This window comes from Urocampus carinirostris, chromosome 13, assembly GCF_059441175.1.
Source record: "Urocampus carinirostris isolate Australia breed hairy pipefish chromosome 13, RoL_Ucar_1.0, whole genome shotgun sequence".
NCBI classification, from domain to species: domain Eukaryota; kingdom Metazoa; phylum Chordata; class Actinopteri; order Syngnathiformes; family Syngnathidae; genus Urocampus; species Urocampus carinirostris.
Window position 1 is genome coordinate 33,310,753 of NC_142361.1, and position 23,966 is coordinate 33,334,718.

Below are 23,966 nucleotides of genomic sequence, written 5' to 3' on the forward strand. Positions count from 1 at the left end.
AGTCATCGAGAGAAAGAAAGACAGAGTGATACATAAATATAGAGGAAGAAATAGAATGAGATAGAGAGAGAGAAAGATGGACTGAGAAAGAGACACAGGAAGAGAGAGAGATACTAGAATAAAGAGAGAGAGGGGGAGTAAGAGGGAAATATAAAGAAAGAGAAAAAGGGGAGGAGAGTAAAAGAGAGGGAGAAAGAGACAGAGCGTTTCGAAGGCACCCTTGTTCCAATTTGCGGGGAGCCGCCCTTAACTTCAAAGAGCCGACCCTTCGAGCCGTTTCGTTTTCGAACGACACGCCACAACCCCCCGGCTCCCTCCGAACCCCCATCGTAGAGAGTCGCGCGTGTCCAAACCACGCGGTCGTGCTTCCCACGCGTCGAACACAAACCCCCCAAAATGGAGAAAAAGAGCGAAATCAACGGCCACGCCGTGTCCGGCTCCTCGGAACGACTACACCAGAAAACCCCACGCGAAAAACTGATGCGGTTCCTGGGCCGGAACCTTCTGGTGATCATGACGGTCTCGGGCGTCCTGGTGGGCGTCGGACTGGGCATGGCGGTCCGCAAGATGAGTTTGAGCAAGGCTCAGATGACTTACTTCGCCTTCCCTGGAGAGATGCTCCTCAGAATGCTCAAAATGATCATCTTGCCCCTGGTGGTCTGCAGTTTGGTTTCTGGAGCGGCCAGTCTGGACACCAGATCTCTGGGCAAACTGGGGGGCATCGCGGTCGCCTACTTTCTGGTGACCACCCTCATCGCCTCCGGGATCGGGGTGACCTTGGCGTTTATCATCAAACCTGGAGTGGGGGCCAGCGCCCTCAATACAAACAATCTGGAACTGGAGAGTGTTAGCAACAACAAGGAAACTGCAGACTCGTTTTTGGACCTGGCCAGGTACCGTACTTTCTCCAATTGATTAGGTGAAACCTATGACTGTCTATGGATATTTGGCGCTTAAATATTGTGTAGAACTGGCTTTATTCCTACCTCACGACTGACATTTCTTAGTAGGTACGGATGCATGTTCCTCCAGAACCCATGAATTTACATGAGGGGTTCCCCAAGGTTCAATTTTAGGCCCGGTACTTTTCTGATTCCCATAGTTATGCCGACGACACCCAGCTTCATATTGCCGTGTCCCCTGATGACAAAAGTCCCATAGATCTACCTATCTAGACATCTATCTATCTATCCGAACATCTAAACGTCTCTCTAGACACCTATCTAGACATCTCTACCTATGTATCTAGACATCTATGTATCTAGACATCTCTATCAATCTAGACATCTCTATCAATCCAGACATCTCTATCAATCCAGACATCTATCTATTTAGACTTCTCTATCGATCTATCTAGAAATCTCCATCTATCTATCTAGACATTTATCTATCTAGATATCTCCATCATTCTAGACATCTATCTAGACATCTCTCTATCTATCCAAACATCTAAACGTCTATCTAGTAATCTATCTATCTATACATCTCTATCAATCTAGACATCTCTATCTATCTATCTAGACTTCTCTATCAATCTAGACATCTCTATCAATCTATCTAGACTTCTCTATCTATCTATCTAGACTTCTCTATCTATCTAGAAATCTCTATCTATCTATCTAGAAATCTCCATCTATCTATCTAGACATCTATCTATCTAGACATCTAAACATCTATCTAGACATCTCCATCTATCTAGACATCTATCTAGACATCTATCTAGACATCTATCTATCCAAACATCTAAACGTCGATCTAGACATCTATCTAGACATCCCTATCTATCTAAACATCTAAACATCTATCTAGTAATCTATCTATCCAGACATCTCTACCTATGTATCTAGACATTTATCTAGACATCTCTATCAATCTAGACATCTCTATCTATCTAGACATCTCTATCAATCTAGACATCTCTATCTATCTATCTAGACATCTATCTAGACATCTATCTGGACATCTATCCAGACATCTCTATCTATCTAGACATCTATCTAGACACCTTTACCTATATATCTAGACATCTATCCATCTAGACATCTCTACCTTTCTATCTAGACATCGAGACATCTCTATCTATCTAGACATCTATCTAGACATCTATCTATTTATCCAAACATCTAAACGTCTATCTAGACATCTATCTAGACATCTCTATCTATCTAGACATCTCTATCTATCTAGACATCTCTATCTATCTAGACATATCTATCTATCTAGACATCTATCTAGACTTTTCTATCCATCTAGCTATCTATCTAAACATCTAGCTATCTATCTAGCTATCTATCTATCTAGACATCTACCTTGGTCATATCCCTCAAGAGGGGTGACAGACAGCAAGACAAACACATACAATAACAAAGAAAATAAAAAAGGGAAAAAATAGCCCAAAAAAACCCCCCCACACACAAACATTTTTGGACCATGGCCAACCCAAATGCCCAAACACCCAAGTTAGGCACCCCGGTACCTAAGTCGGTCATGCTTTCGTCCCTCCAGATGAAACGGGACACAAAAGAGCGGCCATGTCACTCAGGTCATGGTGACACAACACACTCTTCTGCTCAACAGCAGAGCCCGACCGCTTTCACTGGTTTACCCCTGCCGTATCATACAGGTGCCCTGCCCATCCCTTAGAACGCTTCCAAACATCCCACTATCCTTTTACAACACCTCTCCACTTGCCGAAAGGTCCCGCAAACCCTAGTCATAGGGTCACTAAATATGAGAGGATGTGGAAGTAAAGCGACTGAGTGGAAGAAAGAGGAGATCGGACGGATGATGACTACATGGAAGGTTGATGTGTTCGCCCATAGATACCTTTAAAAATGTATCTTAGATATTATGATATGGATGACTGACAACTTCTTTGGACAAAACAAAGGTCTTAGTCATTGGCCCTGAAAGTGAAAGAGAAACTATTACCAAAACTCTGTCACGAGGGGACCAGACCAGAACGGAGGCAGGAGGCAGGAAGGGAGAACTCAATTGCGTTGACGATCAAAACTTTTATTTGGCAAAATAAAAGTCGTCCAAAACTCAGGGACAAAACAGATCAAAAACAGGCTTTAACTAAAAACGTGCAAACACATGTTTCTTCCGACTCAAACAAAACAGGACAGAGCAAAACAGAACGGGAAATGCAGACAGAAAATGCAAAACAGAAAATGCAATGAGCCAGGACCCCCTAAAGCCCCCTTAAGAAGCAAACGCGCAAATTAAGCGATCCGCTTCAGCTGTTTCCCAGGGGGGCGGGGCCAGCCGGTTGCCACGGCGACCATGCCGGACACGACAAACTCCAAGATTTTAGACCTTATGATTGCATTCAATTCCATCAAATATAACCCAAATTTGGTTTTGACATCTTCTGCCCATTTCTCTCCCATTTAAACCCAAAGGTATCTTCTCGTTGAGATAACTGTGATGCCCTGCTCTCCGGTCTTCCAAAAAAGAACATTACCAGCTTGCCGCTACCAAATTCAGCAGCGCTAGAACCCTCATTATTCTACTACTCCTGTCGTCCTCTACCAGGTTGTTGACCGGTGGTTAACCCTGTTCGCTTTCACTTTTGACCGAAACTGTCTAGTTTCACTTCACCCGAGTCACTGTGCACTCAAACCTTGGACGTGCTGAAGATCATCAAATATAGGATCACGGCACTTCGGGGAAGAACAAAATGAGTCACTACCAATGTTCCCTGTCATTTTCCACGGGTCTGAGCGTTCACACAAAGTCTGTGAGCAACCCTTGAAACAACAGTGAGCAACGGCAATCCCAAGTGTGGCAAGATAATTACCGTATTTTCCGCACTATAGGGCGCACCGGGTTATAGGGCGCACCCCCCAAAAATAGTTTTTGGTCCTATATCTTCCATAGATAAGGCGCACCGGGTTATAAGGCGCTACAATGGGAACGTGGACAAAACAGTCAGATGGTTCAGTCCAACTGATTACCCCCTTAACATTCCCAAAGCTTGCAAAGAAGCAAATACGTGTCGTAGACACGTGCGGATGCGGTGTCCGTACGATGTCACTCAAATGCATCGTTTCAAATATCATTCGGAAGTCTTCGGATTCATGAAATGCCAACCATTCCTTAGTTTCTATTTTCTTTTTTGCCCGCAACTTTACTGTGCAAATGACAATAAACACTTGGAATTGAGTTGCATTCACTCAACTCATCACAGCGACATCAAGATCGTTCTAAAACAAGATACCGGGAAAATATAAAGCCGCATAGCTCACCTAAGTTCTCTTGCAGCCATCACCTTCAATAATGATACGTAACCATGGTCTTCTTACACCCGTGAGTGTAGTAAATCCAGGAGAGTAAAATGTTTACAAATACAGACTAATGAAACATGTTTCTTTATGGCGTACTTTAGCAAGCTTGCTATTCAGTCATCCTTTTCGGCCAATTGCAGGCTTTGTTTCGGCCCTCTAGCCTATCCGAAGCTCCGAATAACTTCAGCCAATAGCGATCGATTTAACGGATGATTGACACATCTTTTTCGGCCAATTGCAGGATTTGTTCCGACCCTCTAGCCTATCCGAGGCTCCGAATAACTTTAGCCTGTAGCGATCGATTCAAATGATGATTGACACATTGGTTAGGAAATGAAACGCCGGTATATAAATCCCAGCATACACCGCGGATGACTTAGGGGGAAAATCTAGTCGGCGGCTGCTTGCCTTAGTTGCAAGACTTTGCGACTTAATATTGATCCATATATAAGGCGCACTGTATAATAAGGCGCATGGTCAGCTTTTGAAAAAAATAAAGGCTTCTAAGTGCGTCTTATAGTGCGGAAAATACGGTAATTATCAAACATGTCCAAAACTTGACATGTTGCTGAGTTTCCGGCAATGCAAAATGATTTTTCTCTTTTGAATGAATTGACTCATGTACGTCGTTTGTTCTTACAATTCTTTCACGAGATATCCATTTCTTTTTATTTCCTGATATATTTTGTCGCATAATATTAACATTTTTGGGGGCTTATTTAGTCGGTTGGAAGATACAGAACTGTACTTAATCACATTTTTAGTGGAAGTACAATGTTGGCAACAGCATTCACTTGATATAATTGGAATTTATTTGAATGCAACACAAACTTTTTTCCGTTTTTTTTTTTCTAGTTTTTTTTTAATTCCTTTAAAAAAATCTCATTGTGTTCATTTTTCCGAGCTGTTACTTTTTTTTTTGTTCTCTATTTACTTTTTTCCTACGTTTCTTTCTTTTCTTTTTTTCTGGCTTTTTTCTAAATTTTTCCTTCTTTTTTTCTCTTCCTCACAACCTTTTATCTCTTTTGTTTCACCCTCTCTCTCTTGTTCTTTCTTCGTCCCACCGTCTTTCCTTTTCCCTCCCTCTTTCTCTTATTTCTTTATCTCTCTTTTTCTTTTTTTTCGGCCCCCGACAGAATGTTTGTTCCATCGTGTGGCCCCCGAGTTCAAATGAGTTTGACACTCCTGCGCTAAATAATACACATTGTCCCTCATAGTTACAAATCAACAAGATCAAACCTTCCTGTGTGGAGTTTGCATGTTCTCACCGTGCTTTCGTGTTTTTTTTTCCGGGCACTCCGGTTTCCTCCCACATTCCAAAGACATGCATTTCAGGTGGATTGGCCGGTCCCAATTGTCCCTAGGTGTGACTGAGCGAGTGAGTTGTCTGTCCCCATGTGCCCTGCGATTGGCTGGCAACCAGTTCAGGGTGTCCCCTGCCCACTGCCTGGAGATGGCTGGGATGGGCTCCAGCCCCCCGCGACCCTACTGAGGATAAGTGGTACGGCTAATGAGATGAGATGAGAAGTCAAAGGTGCCTATGCCTCCTTAGTCAAGATGGAAAAAAATCAGGATACAAGAGAGAATAAAATGTTATTTTGTTTTTGTAACAGCACATCCATTAAAAAAAAACCCGACTCAGCAGATTTACAGCTTATATGGCCTATAAGACGAGTGAGGGGTTGCCAAGGTTTTATGCATTGAATCGGTCAGACGTGCGCTAACTGTGGGAATAAACCTGTGTTTCCTTGCACAACGGGATAAAACAACACCCCAAACACAAAAAATACGTGGAAAAGACCCACGGCTCCGGTAATCCTTTGTGTGCTTTACTGACAAGGGTTGGGTAGGGTTACTTTAACTGGATTACTTTCAATGACTTTTGGATGACTCCAATAGCAAATATAATAATAAAAGACAAAAGAAGAAGAGGTAGTTTGTCCCGGTAGTGTTTTTAGCACTTCTTGGCTTTTTACGTGGAGGTAGAGCGCTCGTCTTGGGATCAAGGGATCCCGGTTCGAATCCCGGCTCGTCCGTGTTACATGTCAAAGTGTCCTTGGGTAAGACACTGAACCCCTAATACCCCCAGTAAGCAGGTTAGCGCCTTACATGGCTGCAAGGCCGCTATTGGGTAATGTGGAGCACATTGTAAAGCGCTTTGGGAAGACTTGACTTGAAAAGCGCTATATAAATGCAAATCATTTCATTTCATTTCATAAAGCCGCAGTGTTTAAAATGTAGCAAAAAAATAGCGGATCCTAGCCTAAAATTTACAGTAAGACCAGCCAAAATATAATTTCCTCTTCTCACTAAATTGCATTTCCTGCCTCCCTCTTTGCATAATTCACATTTCCTCTTTCCATGAAATATTTTGTGCAAAAATCTAAGAAAAGAAAACCCCCAGGAATTTTCATGTGACCTCAAAATGTGAAGCGTTATAAATATTGAATTCTTTACGGGCAGGGTTGGGTAGGATTACTTTAACTGGATTACTTTCAATTACTTTTGGATTACTCCAATACCAAATATGCTAATAAAAGACAAAAGAAACTGAATATGAATAAAATGATGACTCACAACACGTGGTAAGCTTTCTCTCCTGGCTTTGATCTCTTTGATCTCCGGCAAAACGAACATCAAATGCAGGGTTGGGTAGGGTTACTTTAACTGGATTACTTTCAATGACTTTTGAATGACTCCAATACCAAATATGCTAATAAAAGACAAAAGAAACTAAATATGAATAAAATGATGACTCACAACACGTGGTAAGCTTTCATTACTGGCTTTGATCTCTTTGATCTCCGGCAAAACTAACATCAAATGCAGGGTTGGGTAGGGTTACTTTAACTGGATTACTTTCAATTATTTTTGGATGACTCCAATACCAAATATGCTAATAAAAGACAAAAGAAACTAAATATGAATAAAATGATGACTCACAACAGGTGGTAAGCTTTCTCTCCTGGCTTTGATCTCTTTGATCTCTGGCAAAACGAACATAAAATGCAGGGTTGGGTCGGGTTACTTTAACTGGATTACTTTCAATGACTTTTGGATTACTCCAATACCAAATATGCTAATAACAGACAAAAGAAACTAAATATGAATAAAATGATGACTCACAACAGGTGGTAAGCTTTCTCTCCTGGCTTTGATCTCTTTGATCTCTGGCAAAACGAACATAAAATGCAGGGTTGGGTCGGGTTACTTTAACTGGATTACTTTCAATGACTTTTGGATTACTCCAATACCAAATATGCTAATAACAGACAAAAGAAACTAAATATGAATAAAATGATGACTCACAACACGTGGTAAGCTTTCATTACTGGCTTTGATCTCCGGCAAAACTAACATCAAATGCAGGGTTGGGTAGGGTTACTTTAACTGGATTACTTTCAATTATTTTTGGATGACTCCAATACCAAATATGCTAATAACAGACAAAAGAAACTAAATATGAATAAAATGATGACTCACAACACGTGGTAAGCTTTCTCTCCTGGCTTTGATCTCTAAAATGCGACAGAAACAAATTGAAAATAAATCCAAACAGCTTGCCGACATGATTTTTGCCGTTCCGTGTATTCTGTTACTCCCCAAGCCTGCACAAAATTGAGTCATTTTATTCATATTTACTTTCTTTTGTCTTTTATTAGCATATTTGGTATTGGAGTAATCCAAAAGTCATTGAAAGTAATCCAGTTAAAGTAATCCTACCCAACCCTGCCCGTAAAGAATTCAATATTTATAACGCTTCACATTTTGAGGTCACATGAAAATTCCTGGGGGTTTTCTTTTCTTAGATTTTTGCACAAAATATTTCATGGAAAGAGGAAATGTGAATTATGCAAAGAGGGAGGCAGGAAATGCAATTTAGTGAGAAGAGGAAATTATATTTTGGCTGGTCTTACTGTAAATCCGCTATTTTTTTGCTACATTTTAAACACTGCGGCTTTATGAAATGAAATGAAATGATGTGCATTTATATAGCGCTTTTCAAGTCAAGTCTTCCCAAAGCGCTTTACAATGTGCTCCACATTTCCCAATAGCGGCCGTGCAGCCATGTAAGGCGCTAACCTGCTTATTGGGGGTATTAGGGGTTCAGTGTCTTACCCAAGGACACTTTGACATGTAACACGGACGAGCCGGGATTCGAACCGGGATCCCTTGATCCCAAGACGAGCGCTCTACCTCCACGTAAAAAGCCAAGAAGTGCTAAAAACACTACCGGGACAAACTACCTCTTCAAAATCGTCCCTCGGGCTTTCGTACTTGTAAAATGGCCGCCAAGCCTACTTCTAAGGGCGTCTCGAGTTGAGTGATATCATTCTAAAGTTTATAACATACAAGCATTGTTCCCTGTCATTTTCCTTACGGGTCTGAGCGTTCACACAAAGTCGGGGAGCAACGCTTGAAACAACAGTGAGCGACCGTAATCCCAAGTGTGGCAAGATAATTCATTATCAAACATGTCCAAAACTTGACATTCTGCTGAGTTTCCGGCAATGCAAAATGATTTTACTCTTTTGAATGAATTGACTCATGTACGTCGTTTGTTCTTACAATTCTTTCACAAGATTTCCATTTCTTTTTATTTCCTGATATATTTTGTCGCATAATATTAACATTTTTGGGGGCTTATTGAGTCGGTTGCAAGATACAGAACTGTACTTAATCACATTTTTTAGTGGAAGTACAATGTTGGCAACAAGATTCACTTGATATCATTGGAAATGATTTGAATGCAACACAAACCTTTTCTTCATTTTCCTTTTTTTTTCCAATTATTTTTCAAAATTCTTTTTTAAAAAAAAATCTCATTGTGTTTATTTTTTCCTAACTGTTCATTTTTTTCTTGCTTTTTTTGTTCTCTATTTTTTTTTCAGTGTTTTTTTTCTACTTTTTTAAAAATTCCTTTAAAAAAAATTTTGTTTATTTTTTCCCGATCTGTTACTTAATCCTATTTATTTTATTTTTTTTCTTACATTTTATTTTTTTCTGGCATTTTTCCTTCTTTTTTTCTCTTCCTTTTGTTTCTTTTTTTTCTCAGCTTTTCACTACTTTTTCATTTTGGTATTTTTTTCTTTTTTGTTCTATTCCCCCCTTCTTTTAAGTCATTTTGTGCATCATTTTACATAATATTTGGTCATGTTGGGATTAAAGAAACAAAAACAACCCGAAGAGCCGTTTAGGACCCGAAAGAGCCGGTTCCTTTTAGTGAGCCGAGCCGAAGAAGCCGGTTCTCGACAAGCTCCACTAACTTTACTCAACTTCGTTCTACTTCGACTCGACTTCGAAATACCGCATTTAGGACACAACGTCAGGGGAACCCGTGTATTTTGACCTTCATGCCCTGTAACTTTGACTTAAGTCGCTTCTTAATGAGTCACTTTGAGCCCTGATTTTTGTGGTCTGGCTCGATTTTCTCAGCTTAGAGGGAACACTGCATACAAGTCTTTGAAACTAAATGATGTTAAAGGGGTAGTACATGTGTTTTTTTCTTTTTATATAAATCGTGTTTTTAGTATTTTACACCACTGGGGCTCGTATATAATTCACACTGTCCCTTTAATTGAAAACACTGATATGCGACATTCTAGCTGTCCTTGCGTGCTGTGGCTACATCATGCTAATGCTAACAGATTCTTGTTCAAAATATTCTTTCAACTATTTAGTGACGTATTGTCTTTCTTCATAACAGACAAAAATGTAGGTTTCACTGGACCTATTTTTTTCCGTTAAAGGAACAGTACGTCTTATTTAGCGCCTCCTACTGGTGAAAAAATTCATTCATTTATGAAAATGATGATTTTAAATGACATCATAAAATAAGTGAACTGTCATATAGACTTGCATCTTTGAAAGTATCCGTAGGTTGAGAAATTTGAATGTATTTTACATAACATGAGCCTCACCTAAAGGGAGCTGACGTAATTGTCCGCCATCTTGCTTCTATGGGTGCCCAAAGACATCAAAAAGGCTGGGCAATAGTGTTAGAAAATTTCCACACGAGGGCAGATTTAATTTCTTAAACAATTCGACGAACTGAACTCCGTCGAATTAGCCGAATTGGTGTCGCTCGAGTCTCCGTCAAGCCTCCTCTCTCGATCTTCTGCCTTTTTTCCTCTGCCCACGTTTTTTCCCAGCAAGCTGGTGTGCCGGCTCCTCCCGTGGGCGTGCCAATGAAAGCCCCCTCGCCTCGATGTCTGGAAAACTCATAACAGCAGAGCGCTTATCAAAACAATGCCTGACGTCCTTCGTCAGAGTCCTGTTATCAAAATTCCCCTGCCAAAACATTCCGAGTGTGGAACAGCGTGAACTGAAGCCCACTCGGTGAAAATCTTCATCGCACTCGATAAATGTAACTTGTATTTAATTGTATAAAATCCTTGATAGTAAAATGTATAAAATCCTTCAATACAAAAAGAGACGTAAAATGCTGCAGTTTGGCTCTCATTTTGGTCGCATTACACCAAACAACAGCAACATCTAGTGCTCACTTAAAATATACTGTCCCTTTAAAAAGATTTTGGCTTGTTGTTAATTTCTTTTGTATCTCTTACAGGAACCTATTCCCTTCAAACTTGGTGGCTGCCGCTTTTCGCTCGGTGAGTTTCTTCCGTCTTCACGGCGATTCCAATAGCCGACTATATAAACGATTCATCAAATCATGGGATAATTCTATATTTTTTCTTAAATGAACAGGAAGTTGATAATGTGGCAAATGATAATAAACACGAGACTATGAAATACAAAATTTATCAAAACGGAACTTACCGGAAACACATCCGGAAACAGGTTGGCAACGAAGATCAGGCAGAGAGAAGCAGGGCAGGAACAGAGTCGGACAAAAAGGCTTACTGAGCTGGTGGCAACAGTTCGCATAACGATCTGACGGCTTCCTCTTGGAAGCCGGGGGTTTAAAAAGAGAGCATCAGCCAATCAGCTGTCCAGGATGTTGGCGCCAATTAGCAGTCGCAGGTGCTCTCAATCGGTAATCATGACAAATAATACTTTGACGTTTTTATTGGTTAATATCTCGTGTATCCAATCTGGTTGGTACAAAGTGTAAAGAAGAGGCGAGCCATTTCTTTTAAAACAAAAGCGGAATAAGAAAGCTTGATGCGGTTGAGAAAATGGTTGGATCGCTTTTCTTTTGCGGCCACTTTTTACCACGGGGGAGGACCTGTTGTAGCCCATCTTCCAAAAGTAAGTTTAACTTAACTTTATTTATCTTTATAGAGCATATTATTTTATTAAACGTTTATTTTTCAGTTTTAAAACAATACAGGTTACTTATGAACGATCGTTCGTAAGTAGGGCAGATGTCCAGATGTCTAGATGTCTAGATAGATAGATAGATAGATAGATAGATAGACAGAGAGATAGATAGATAGAGATAGAGAAATAAAGATGGATAGAGAGATATAAAGATAGAGAGATTGATAGAGATAAGAGATACATAGATAGGTAGATAGATAGAGATAGACAGATAGATAGATAGAGATATAGAGAAATAAAGAGAAACAGAGAGATATAAAGATAGAGAGATAGAGGGATAGATATAAAGATAGAGATAAGAGATAGATAGATAGAGATAGACATGTAGTATCCAGTCTCCCAAACTTTAGATATTTCATTTCTGTATGTTACCTCTCGAGACGGACGCCATTGTGCATGAGCGACTCTCAGCCGGGATCATAATCTTGTTCCACGCACAGACTGAGGAGATCATTTCTTCCTCATGCCATGAGGCTCTTGAACTCCACCCGGGGGAGTAAAATCCCACATTAATCCCCACCCCCACATTTGCATATTACCCTATTTTTATTACGGTTTGGATTTTATCTAGCTCTATTTAAATTCTCTATATCAACACGTTATATTGGGTATTTCTGTATCATATTCCTTTTACTTTAATATTATTTTATTTTCAACACAAGGATACTGCTGGAAGTGTGAATTTCCCTACGGGGATGAATAAGGTTATCTATCTATCTATCTCCCTATCTCTATCTTTATATCGTTATATCTCTCTATCTCTCTTTATTTCTCTATTTTTATTTCTCTCTATCTCTATCTATATCTATCTATCTCTATCCATCTTTATCTATCTCTGTCTATCTATCTCTGTCTATCTCTATCTATCTATCTCTTATCTCTATCTTTATATCTATCCCTCTATCTCTCTATCTTTATATCTTTATATCTCTCTGTCTCTTATCTATCTATCTATCTATCTATCTATCTATCTATCTATCTATCTATCTATCTATCTATCTATCTATCTATCTATCTATCTATCTATCTATCTATCTATCTATCTATCTATCTATCTATCTATCTATCTATCTATCTATCTATCTATCTATCTATCTAGACATCTATCTAGACATCTATCTATCTATCTAGACATCTATCTATCTATCTAGACATCTATCTATCTATCTATCTATCTATCTATCTATCTATCTAGACATCTATCTTGACATCTATCTATCGTGACATCTATCTTGACATCTAACTATCTAGACATCTATCTATCTATCTAGACATATATCTAGACATCTATCTATCTATCTATCTAGACATATATCTAGACATCTATCTAGACATCTATCTTGACATCTAACTATCTATCTTGACATCTATCTTGACATCTATCTATCTTGACATCTATCTATCGTGACATCTATCTTGACATCTATCTATCTAGACATCTATCTATCTATCTATCTATCTATCTATCTATCTATCTATCTATCTATCTATCTATCTATCTATCTATCTATCTATCTATCTATCTATCTACTATCTATCTATCTAGACATCTATCTATCTATCTATCTAGACATCTATCTATCTATCTATCTAGACATCTATCTATCTATCTATCTAGACATCTATCTATCTATCTAGACATCTATCTAGACATCTATCTATCTATCTAGACATCTATCTATCTATCTAGACATCTATCTATCTATCTATCTATCTATCTAGACATCTATCTATCTATCTAGACATCTATCTAGACATCTATCTTGACATCTATCTAGACATCTATCTTGACATCTATCTTGACATCTATCTTGACATCTATCTTGACATCTATCTTGACATCTATCTTGACATCTATCTTGACATCTATCTATCTAGACATCTATCTTGACATCTAACTATCTATCTAGACATCTATCTATCTATCTTGACATCTATCTTGACATCTATCTAGACATCTATCTATCTAGACATCTATCTATCGCCTCACTCTGTTGTCTGGACACTATAGTCAACAACGGATTTCATTGCCGACTATTCCTAGCATCGATTTTAATGGTTGCGGCCCTATAACTCACCAGAATGTATCCCCTCCGACACCACTCGGCGTTCATTTCTAGACGCTGTTAATCTTTTCTAGAGTGCCGGGTCTCATGATGCCTCTTAATGAGGACTATTTGGCTTGTCCCCCGGCAGCCGTTTCCATGGCGAAATCCTTCCATTCACGCTAACCTGGCAACCCATCTCGCCCGGTTGCTTTCCAATGGAGCCCATTTCCTACCGTGTTTTCGGTACTATCGGACTGTAAAACGGGAAGAACCCCGAGCAAAAGTATTGAGAAACAAGAATTAAGCGACATATATGCATAGAAGAGGACAGAATCCTACATTCCGAACTGCGAAAACCGGAGAAGTGAATCATAAACGCAACTCCTTGCATGGGAGTTTCAAAGTGCAGACAGGTCACAGAGTGTAAACACTTCCATGCACATCCGAGTGGTTTTCGTCCATTTTTAACTAGGATGGATTAAACGGTAAATGAAGGCCACCCAAAGCGCTTTACAATGTGCTTCACACTTACCCATTCACACACACACTCACACACCAATAGGGAGACAGCCTCCAAACGTTTTGAGGATAATCAAGATGCTAAATGGTAAATGGTCTCCATTTCTCTAGCTCTTTTCAAGTCAATGAAGACCTCCCAAAGCGCTTTACAATGTGCTTCACACTTACCCAATCACACACACACTCACACACCAATAGAGAGTCAGCCTCCAAACGTTTTGAGGATAATCAAGATGCTAAATGGTAAATGGTCTGCATTTCTATAGCGCTTTTCAAGTCAATGAAGACCTCCCAAAGCGCTTTACAATGTGCTTCACACTTACCCATTCACACACACTCACACACCAATAGCGGCCGTGCAGCCATGCAAGGCGCCGACCTGCTTTTTGTGGGCATTAGGGATTCAGTGTCTTGCCCAAGGACACTTCGACATATAACATGCCCTCTACAAATCTTGTTCTGTTCCAATTGCGTTGGGCAAGACCACATCTAGTTTTATTGTGATCTACTGTGTTTTATTGCCCATTTGTCATGATGTTATTGAATCCCAAGAAATTATTGATAAGGGGAAGTGGAAAACAATGACAACGATTGAGAGGAAGAGGGCCACACGATAGAACAAACATTCTGTCGGGGGCCGGACGAGTAGATTAAAGAGAAAGAAAAAGAGATAACGAAATAAGAGAAAGAGGGAGGGGAAAGGAGAGAGGGCGGGACAAAGAAAGAAAAAGAGAGGGAGAGAGCGCAAGAAACAAAAGATAAAAAGTCGTGAGAGAGGGGGGAAAAGAAAGGGAGAGGAGGAAAGAAATCCAAAGAGAAATAGAAAGACAGAAGGAGAGAAAAGAGAAAAGAAAGCGCAAAGGGTAGGAAGAGAGAAAAAGAAAAGAGAGAAAAGGAAAAAAGGAAGTTAAAGCAAGAGGTTAAGAGACACAGAGAGAGAAAGAGACAAAGAGCAACAAAGGAAGAGAAAAAAAGAGACACACAAAGTGAAAGAGACAGAGAAAGAGTGGGAGAAAAGGGGTGGAAATAAAGAGAGAGAGAAAGAGACAGAGCAACAAAGGAAGAGAAAAAAAGAGACACACAGAGTGAAAGAGACAGAGACAGAGTGGGAGAAAAGGGGTGAGAGAGAGAAAGAGAGAGAGAAATACAAGTACTGTGTCTTTGTTCGAGGCACCTGGCTTTGGCAACATCAAGTTGACATATTTCAACCTGCAGCTTGTTTTTCTCTTGCGCTTCTCTGAGTGTTGTCTCGCGGGCCGGATTCAATCCCTTAGCGGGCCTGAACTGGAAGCCGGTTTGACACCTGTGGTGTAAAGTGTAAAGAAGAGGCGAGCCGTTTCTTTTGACATGAAAGTGGCATAAGAAAGCTTGATGCGGTTGAGAAAATGGCCACTTTTTTTACCACGAAGGAGGAACTCTTCAAGCTTATCTTTCAAAAGTAAGTTGAAATGAACTCTATTTATCTTTATAGAGGATATTGTTTTATGAAATGTTATATTTTAGTACAAAACAATACAAGTTACCTATGCAAGCTTGAAAGATACTCATACAAACCATAAACGTACAAAATATAGCACTGAAGCAACTTACGAACAAATTCAACTCGCGAATGATCGCCCGGAACTCGTTCCTAAGTAGGGCAATGTCTGATTTAGTCATTGAAAGACTTATTAAAATAAACTATATATCTACCTGTGTGAAAAATATAAATTTGATTTGATTGCGTGCCACTAGGCAGCACGGCGGCGCAGTGGCGAGGTGATGAGATCGAACCTCCTGTGTGGAGTTTGCATGTTCTCCCCGTGCCTGCGTGGGTTTACTCTGGGCACTACGGTTTCCAAAAACATGCATGTCAGGTTATTCGGCCGGTCCAAATTGTCCCTAGGTGTGAATGAGGGTGTCCCCTGCCACCTGCTCGAAGACAGCTGGGATGGGCTCCAGCACCCCCGCGGCCCTACTGAGGATAAGCGGTGCAGATAATGGATGGATGGATGGATGTGTGCTACCACTCAAAGAACAAAAATGCTCAATTCTATTTGTCTTATTTATTTGTGACATTTTTTTCCTCTTTTCTTTTTGTGACAGTATGCCACCGACTACAAAATGGTTGCTACCGGCAACGACACCAACGGGACCACGATTTATCAAAAGGTATTGACATTCTTGACTGCCATACCCCGATACTTGTGAAAATGGGTTAGGGGTATCATTTTTCGTCTATTGATATGAATTAGAGCTGGATGGGATAGTCCCAAAAAGTCTAGGCCAGGGGTGTCAAACTCATTTGAACTCGGGGGCCACACGATAGAACAAACATTCTCTCGGGGGCCGGACTAGTAGATTGGAGAGAAAGAAAAAAAAGAGAGAAATTAGTTGAGAAAGAGAGAGGAAGGAAGAAAAGAGAGAGGTAGAGAGAGAGAGAGAGAGAAAGAGAGAGGTAGAAAGAGAGGGAGAGAGAGAGAGGGGGGGGTGTTGGTGTGTTGGTGGGTGGGTGAGCGCACGAAACCGCATGAAAAAGATGAAACAAGAAAGAGAGAGGGATAGAGTAACTAAAAGAAAAATAAAGAAAAAAAGAGGGGGAGAGAGAGAGAGAGAGAGAGAGACAGAAAAAAGGTAAGGAGAGAAACGGCATGAAAAAAAGGGAAGGAGAAAGATAAAGAGGGATAGAGACAAGAAAAAGGAGGAGGGAGATAAAGCGAGAGACGGAAAAAGAGGGAAGGAATGAAACGGGACATGAAAAAGATGAAACAAGAAAGAGAGAGGGAGAGAGTAACTAAAAGAAAAAAAAAGAAAAAAAGAGGGAGAGAGAGAGAGAGAGACAGAAACAAGGGAAGGAGAGAAACGCCATGAAAAAAAGGGAAGGAGAAAGATAAAGAGGGATGGAGACAAGAAAAAGGAGGAGGGAGATAAAGCGAGAGACGGAAAAAGAGGGAAGGAATAAAACGGGACATGAAAAAGATGAAACAAGAAAGAGAGAGAGAAGAGTAACTAAAAGAAAAATAAAGAAAAAAAGAGGGAGATAGAGAGAGAGAGTCAGAAAAAAGGGAAGGAGAGAAACGGCATGAAAAAAAGGGAAGGAGAAAGATAAAGAGGGATAGAGACAAGAAAAAGGAGGAGGGAGATAAAGCGAGAGATGGAAAAAGAGGGAAGGAATGAAACGGGACATGAAAAAGATGAACCAAGAAAGAGAGAGGGAGAGAGTAACTAAAAGAAAAATAAAGAAAAAAAGAGGGAGAGAGAGAGAGACAGAAAAAAGGTAAGGAGAGAAACGGCATGAAAAAAAGGGAAGGAGAAAGATAAAGAGGGATAGAGACAAGGAAAAGGAGGAGGGAGATAAAGCGAGAGACAGAAAAAGAGGGAAGGAATGAAACGGGACATGAAAAAGATGAAACAAGAAAGAGAGAGGGAGAGAGTAACTAAAAGAAAAATAAAGAAAAAAAGAGGGAGAGAGAGAGAGAGAGAGAGAGAGAGAGAGAGAGAGAGAGAAAAAAGGGAAGGAGAGAAACGGCATGAAAAAAAGGGAAGGAGAAAGATAAAGAGGGATAGAGACAAGAAAAAGGAGGAGGGAGATAAAGCGAGAGACGGAAAAAGAGGGAAGGAATGAAACGGGACATGAAAAAGATGAAACAAGAAAGAAAGAGCGAGAGAGAGAGCGAGAGACAGAAAAAGAGGGAAGGAGAGAAACTACATGAAAAAGGGAAGGAGAAAGGTAAAGAGGGAGAAAGAAAAGAAAAAGGAATAGGGAGAGAAGGTGAAAGACAGAAAAAGAGGGAAGGCAAGAAACGAGGCTTGAAAAAGATGAAACGAGAGAGGGAGAGAGAAAGAAAAAGAAAGAAAGAAAGGGGGAGAGAGCGAGAGATGGAAAAAGAGGGAAGGAGAGAAACGGCATGAAAAAAATGGAAGGAGAAAGGTAAAGAGGGAGAGAGAAAAGAAAAAGGAGGGAGAGAGAGCGAGCGAGAGACGGAACAAGAGGAAAAGGAAAAAAACGGCAAGAAAAAGATGAAACAAGAAAAAGAGAGGGAGAGAGAGAATAAAATAAAAACAAAGAGAGAGAAGGAGAGAGAGTGAGATAGGGAAAAAGAGGGAAGGAGAGAAACAGCATGAAAAAAAGGGAAGGAGAAAGATAAAGAGGGAGAGAGAAAAGAAAAAGGAGGGAGAGAGAGCGAGAGATGGAAAAAGAGGGAAGGAAAGAAACGAGGCTTGAAAAAGATGAAACAAGAAAGAGAGAGGGAGAGAGAAAGAAAAAGAAAGAAAGAAAGAAAGGGGGAGAGAGCGAGAGATGGAAAAAGAGGGAAGGAGAGAAACGGCATGAAAAAAATGGAAGGAGAAAGGTAAAGAGGGAGAGAGAAAAGAAAAAGGAGGGAGAGAGAGCGAGAGACGGAAAAAGAGGGAAGGAAAGAAACGAGGCTTAAAAAAGATGAAACAAGAAAGAGAGATGGAGAGAGAAAATAAAAGAAAAATAAAGAAAGAAAGAAAGGGAGAGAGAGCGAGAGACAGTAAAAGAGGGAAGGAGAGAAACTGCATGAAAAAAGGGAAGGAGAAAGGTAAAGAGGGAGGGAGAAAAGAAAAAGGAGGAGGGCGAGAAAACAAGAGACGGAAAAAGAGGGAAGGAAATAAACAGGGCATAAAAAACATGAAACAAGAAAGAGAAAGGGAGAGAGAAACAAAAGAAAAAGAAAGAAAGAAAGAAAAGGAGAGAGAGCGAGAGACGGTTAAAGAGGGAAGGAGAGAAACGGCATGAAAAAAGGGAATGAGAAAGGTAAAGAGGGAGAGTAAAAGAAAAAGGAGGAGGGTGAGAAAGCAAGAGATGGAAAAAGAGGGAAGGAAAGAAACAGGGCAAGAAAAAGATGAATCAAGAAAGAGAGGGAGAGAGAAAATAGAAAAAGGAAGAAAGAAAGAAAAAGAAAGAAAGAGGGAGAGATAGAGCGAGAGACAGCAAAAGAGGGAAGGAAATAAACAGGGCATGAAAAAGATGAAACAAGAGAGGGAGAGAGAAAATAAAAGAAAAGTAAATAAAGAGGGAGAGATAGCAAGAGACTGAAAAAAAGGGAAGGAGAGAAACGGCATGAATTAGAGGGAAGGAGAAAGGTAAAGAGGGAGAGAGAAAAGAAAAGGAGGAGGGAGAGAGAGTGAGAGGCAGAAAGGGAATGGAAGAAACAGCGCATGAAAAAGATGAAACAAGAGAGGGAGAGAACAAAGAGAAAAAAGGAACGAGAGACAGAAAAAGAGCGTAGGAGAGACAGAGAAAAAGAGGGAAGATCAAAAGAATGAGAGAAGAGAAAAAAAGAGTCCAATAAATAGTTAGAAAAGGGAGAGAGAAAAAGAGAGAGAACATTTTGAGAAAAAGAAAGAAATACTACGACAGTTGCTTTGCCTGCCTTAGGTGACATCAAGAGAACAGATTTAAAACTGAAGCTCATTTGTCTCTTGCGCTTCTCTCACCGGATTAAAACCTTCGGCGGCATTTTAAGAGGAAAACCGATTTTGTACTTCCACAAGCCGCACCTGTATATAAGCCGCATGCGAACCCAAACCCGACTTCAAGTCCCGCGATTGAACCTAAATGTCCTTCATTAAAGTCCACGGTCCAAAAATCACAGCCGGCAAAATGAACGGATAATGATACCGGTACTTAAGGTTTGATGCAGACCTGCAGAGTCTGGGTCCCGTTAAAAGTAATCCAAGGACAAAAAATGTATATTGCCAAAGGTAAGGGTGGGAAAAATATATATCCACTATCCACTTAACCCACAGGTGTCAAAGAGGCGGCCCGCGGGCCAGATCAGGCCCGCTAAGGGATTGAATCAGGCCCGCGAGACAACACTCAGAGAGGCGCAAGAGAAAAACGAGCTGCAGGTTGAAAAATGGCAACTTGATGTTGCCAAAGCCAGGAGCCTCGAAGAAAGACACTGTACTTGTGTTTCTTTCTCTCTCTCTCTCTCTCTCTTTCGCTCTTTCCCCCCCTTTTTCTCCCACTCTCTCTCTCTTTTACTCTCCGTGTCTCTTTTTTTCTTCCTTTGTTCCTCTTTGTCTCTTTCTCTCTCTGTCTTTTTAACTTGTTTTGCTCTAACTTCCTTTTCTCTTTCTCTCTTCCTACCCTTCGCGCTTTCTTTTCTCTTTTCTCTCCTTCTGTCTTTCTATTTCTCTTTGAATTTCTTTCTTCCTCTCCCTTACTTTTCCCCCTCTCTCACAACTCTTTATCTTTTGTTTCTCACGCTCTCTCCATCTCTCCCTTTATCTTTCTTTGCCCCGCCATCTCTCCTTTTCCCTCCCCCTTTCTCTTATTTCTTTATCTCTTTTTCTTTCTCTTTAATCTACTAGTCCAGCCCCCGACAGAATGTTTGTTCTATCGTGTGGCCCCCGAGTTGAAATGAGTTTGACACCCCTGACTTAACCGGTCCCCACGTCCCGTCACCCCGCGTTTGTTACGCCCCTTCTTTCTCATTCGCCCGTGCAAAACATATCAGAATAAGTGTCTCAAATAAATACATTACAAAAATATACAGTTGCAAATACATACTACAGATGGTTACACATATTTACAATGAAAGACGGTACACCGAGAGAGTTTTCAAAGCTTTAATAATAATAATATAACTTTCATCCCAAACGGTGCCTGTGACAGGGCAGTTAATGGTAGCAACATGCTAGCAAAACGGGTCTGGTAAAAATAAACATACCGTACTTGTAAAAATCACGGTAAACCGTCCGGACTGCTCGATTGTTTTTAGCTTGAAAGCTGCGTCATGAGGGTATGTTTACGCTAATTTAATTTATGCACACGCCAAGAAGTTGCAGTCTTCCTCGGCGCATATATTCCACCTGTTAGAAAAATGACATCAATTGACCGCATCACTGAATAAGCCGCAGGGTTGAACGTTTGGGGGGAAAAGTAGCGGCTTATAGTCCGGAATTTACGGTATTTAAAAACAAATCTTACCAGGCTAGTACACTAAAACATGGATTTCTTCATTAAAAACATTTAAAACTAAACAGATTACAACATAAGGCCATACAAACCCAAACAGAGTCAACAAAGACTCTTTGAGATCTTGCCAACGACTATTTCCACAATTTGGTCAAAGAGAACAGAAATTAGGAGAGAATGGAGGAGTTCATGTTGTGGTCAATTCGGTGGCGCAGTGGGAAATCCTCAGGACAATGGTGTGTTCGGATCCAGGATTTGGCACTGTCCTTCCTTCCTTCCTAAGGAAGCGCAAGAGAAAAACGAGCTGCAGTGAGAAATATGTCCACTTGATTTCGCCAAAGCCAGGCGCCTCTCACAGTGACACTGTACTGTATTTCTTTCTTTCTTTCTCTCTCTTTCTCCCCCTCTCTCTCCCTCTCTTCCTCCATTTTTCTCTCACTTTCTATCCCTCTCTCTTCCTCTCTCTCTCTTTTTCTTTCTTTGTTCCTTTTTGTCTCGTTCTCTATCTGTGTCTTTTTACCTTCTTTTGCTCTCTCTTCCATTTTTCCTTTTCTTTGTAATTTCTCTCTCTTGTGTCCCCTTCCTCTTTCCCCCCTTCTCTCTTTCATTACTTTCCTCTTTCTCTCTCCCTCTATTTCCATTTGGATTTCTTTTTCTCTCTCTTTCTTTCTCCCTCTCTCACTATTTGTCTTTTTATCTCTTTTGTTTCTCACATTCTCTCTCTTACTCTCTTTTATCTCTTTCTTTCTGTCTTGCTTTGTCCCACCCTGTCTCTTTTTCTCTCCCTCTTTCTCTCTTTTTCTTTCTCCTTAATCTACTAGTCTTTCTTTCTTTCTCTCCATTGTTCCTTTTCATTCCTTTTTTCTTTCTTTCTTTCGCTCTTTCTTTGTTTCTTTTTCTCTCCATCTTTCCTTTTCATTCTTCCTTTTTTCTTTCTTTTGTTATTTCATTCTTTCTTTCCACCATATTTCCTTTTCATTCTTCTTCTATTCTTTTTTACTTTCTTTCCGTCCAGAGAGTAAGAGAGAGAATGTGAGAAACAAAAGAGATAAAAAGACAAATAGTGAGAGAGGGAGAAAGAAAGAGAGAGAAAAAGAAATCCAAATGGAAATAGAGAGAGAGAAAGAGGAAAGTAATGAAAGAGAGAAGGGGAGAAAGAGGAAGGGGACACAAGAGAGAGAGAGAAATTACAAAGAAAAGGAAAAATGGAAGAGAGAGCAAAAGAAGGTAAAAAGATACAGATAGAGAACGAGACAAAAGGGAACAAAGAAAGAAAAAGAGAGACAGAGCGAGTGGAAGAGAGAGGGATAGAAAGTGAGAGAAAAATGGAGGAAGAGAGAGAGAGAGAGAGAGAGGGGGGGAGAAAGAGAAAGAAAGAAAGAAATACAGTACAGTGTCACTGTGAGAGGCGCCTGGCTTTGGCGAAATCAAGTGGACATATTTCTCACTGCAGCTCGTTTTTCTCTTGAGCTTCCTTCAGCATTGTCTCGCGGGCCGGATTCAATCCCTTAGCGGGCCTGATCCGGCCTGCGGGCCGCCTGTTTGACACCTGTGGCCTAGAACTTCTCAGTTCCAAATAAATCACTGTTTTTCACTCTACAATGAGAAAGCTTTTCCAGTTTTCAGTTCCTACCCTTCTCAATGACACCGTTTTAGGTGCCCTTTGGGACAGAAAACGACGGCATGAACATCCTGGGCCTGGTCCTGTTCGCCATGGTGTTTGGTGTGGCCCTCAGAAAGCTGGGAAACGAGGGTGAGGAGCTCATTCGCTTCTTCAACGCTTTCAACGAGGCCACCATGGTGCTGGTCTCCTGGATCATGTGGTGAGTACTGCTGCCATGAGTGGTTGGATGGAACCCTATCCAAATTGATGAAGGACCTCGTGGTCTCCATCTTCAGGTACATCCCGTTTGGCATCGTCTTCCTGGTGGGCAGTAAGATTGTGGAGATGGAGGATGTGGTTCTTCTGGTCACCAGTCTGGGGAAATACATATTTGCGTCCATCCTGGGCCACGTGATCCACGGCGGCATCGTTTTGCCGCTCATTTATTTCGGATTCACCCGCAAGAACCCTTTCGTTTTCCTGTCGGGCCTCATCACGCCCTTCACCACCGCTTTCGCCACCTGCTCCAGGTAGAACGTTGCTCTCCTGTTGCCCTCAAATGCTCAATGGAACAGAAATGGGATCTTTGAAGGTGCCATCAAGTTTGTTTTTTTTGCTAGAGTTAAACTCACGTTTAACATTTGATCAAGAACACGGGTCTTAAACCCACGGCCCGGGGGCCAATTGCGGCCCATGAGCAATGTTCCCCCTAAGCTGCATGCTTTTCTGCGCACACGAAAAAATCTAGCCAACTCACAAAAACCAGGGCTCGAAATTGCTAATTAAGAAGCGAATTAAGTCAAAGTTACAGTGCATGAAGGTCAAAATACACGGGTTCCCCTGACGCTGTGTTCTAAATGCGGTATTTTGAAGTCGAGGTAGAACGAAGTCGAGTCAAGTCAGTAGAGTTTTTCGAGAACCGGCTTCTTCGGCTCGGCTCACTAAAAAGAACCGGCTCTTTCGGGTCCCAAACAGCTCTTCGGGTTATTTTTGCTTCTTTAATCCCTACACGACCAAATATTATGTAAAATTGTGCACAAAATGACTTAAAGGAAGGGGGGGATAGAACAAAAAAGAAAACAATACCAAAATGAAGAAGTAGCGAAAAGCTTAGGAAAAAAGAAACAAAAGAGAAAAAAGAAGGAAAAATCTAGAAAAAAAAACACAAAAAAAGAAAAGAAAGAAACAAAGGAAAAAAAGTAAACAGAGAACAAAAAGAAAAAAATAACAGCTGGGAAAAAATAAACACAATGAGATTATTTTTAAAGGAATTAAAAAAGATAGAAAAAACA

General features: G+C 40.6%; 1 protein-coding gene across 1 annotated transcript in view; it reads left to right on the plus strand.

The window, feature by feature from the left end:
* Positions 1-346: 346 nt before the first annotated feature.
* The window catches only part of slc1a4 (solute carrier family 1 member 4), a 36,091-nt gene continuing 12,471 nt past the window's right edge, over positions 347-23,966 (plus strand). Inside the window, 5 exon segments of the mRNA XM_088351709.1 lie at positions 347-893; positions 10,861-10,903; positions 16,229-16,294; positions 22,728-22,894; positions 22,971-23,204. Of these exon segments, the coding sequence (XP_088207835.1) occupies positions 397-893; positions 10,861-10,903; positions 16,229-16,294; positions 22,728-22,894; positions 22,971-23,204 (1,007 nt within the window). The 5' untranslated portion in view covers positions 347-396.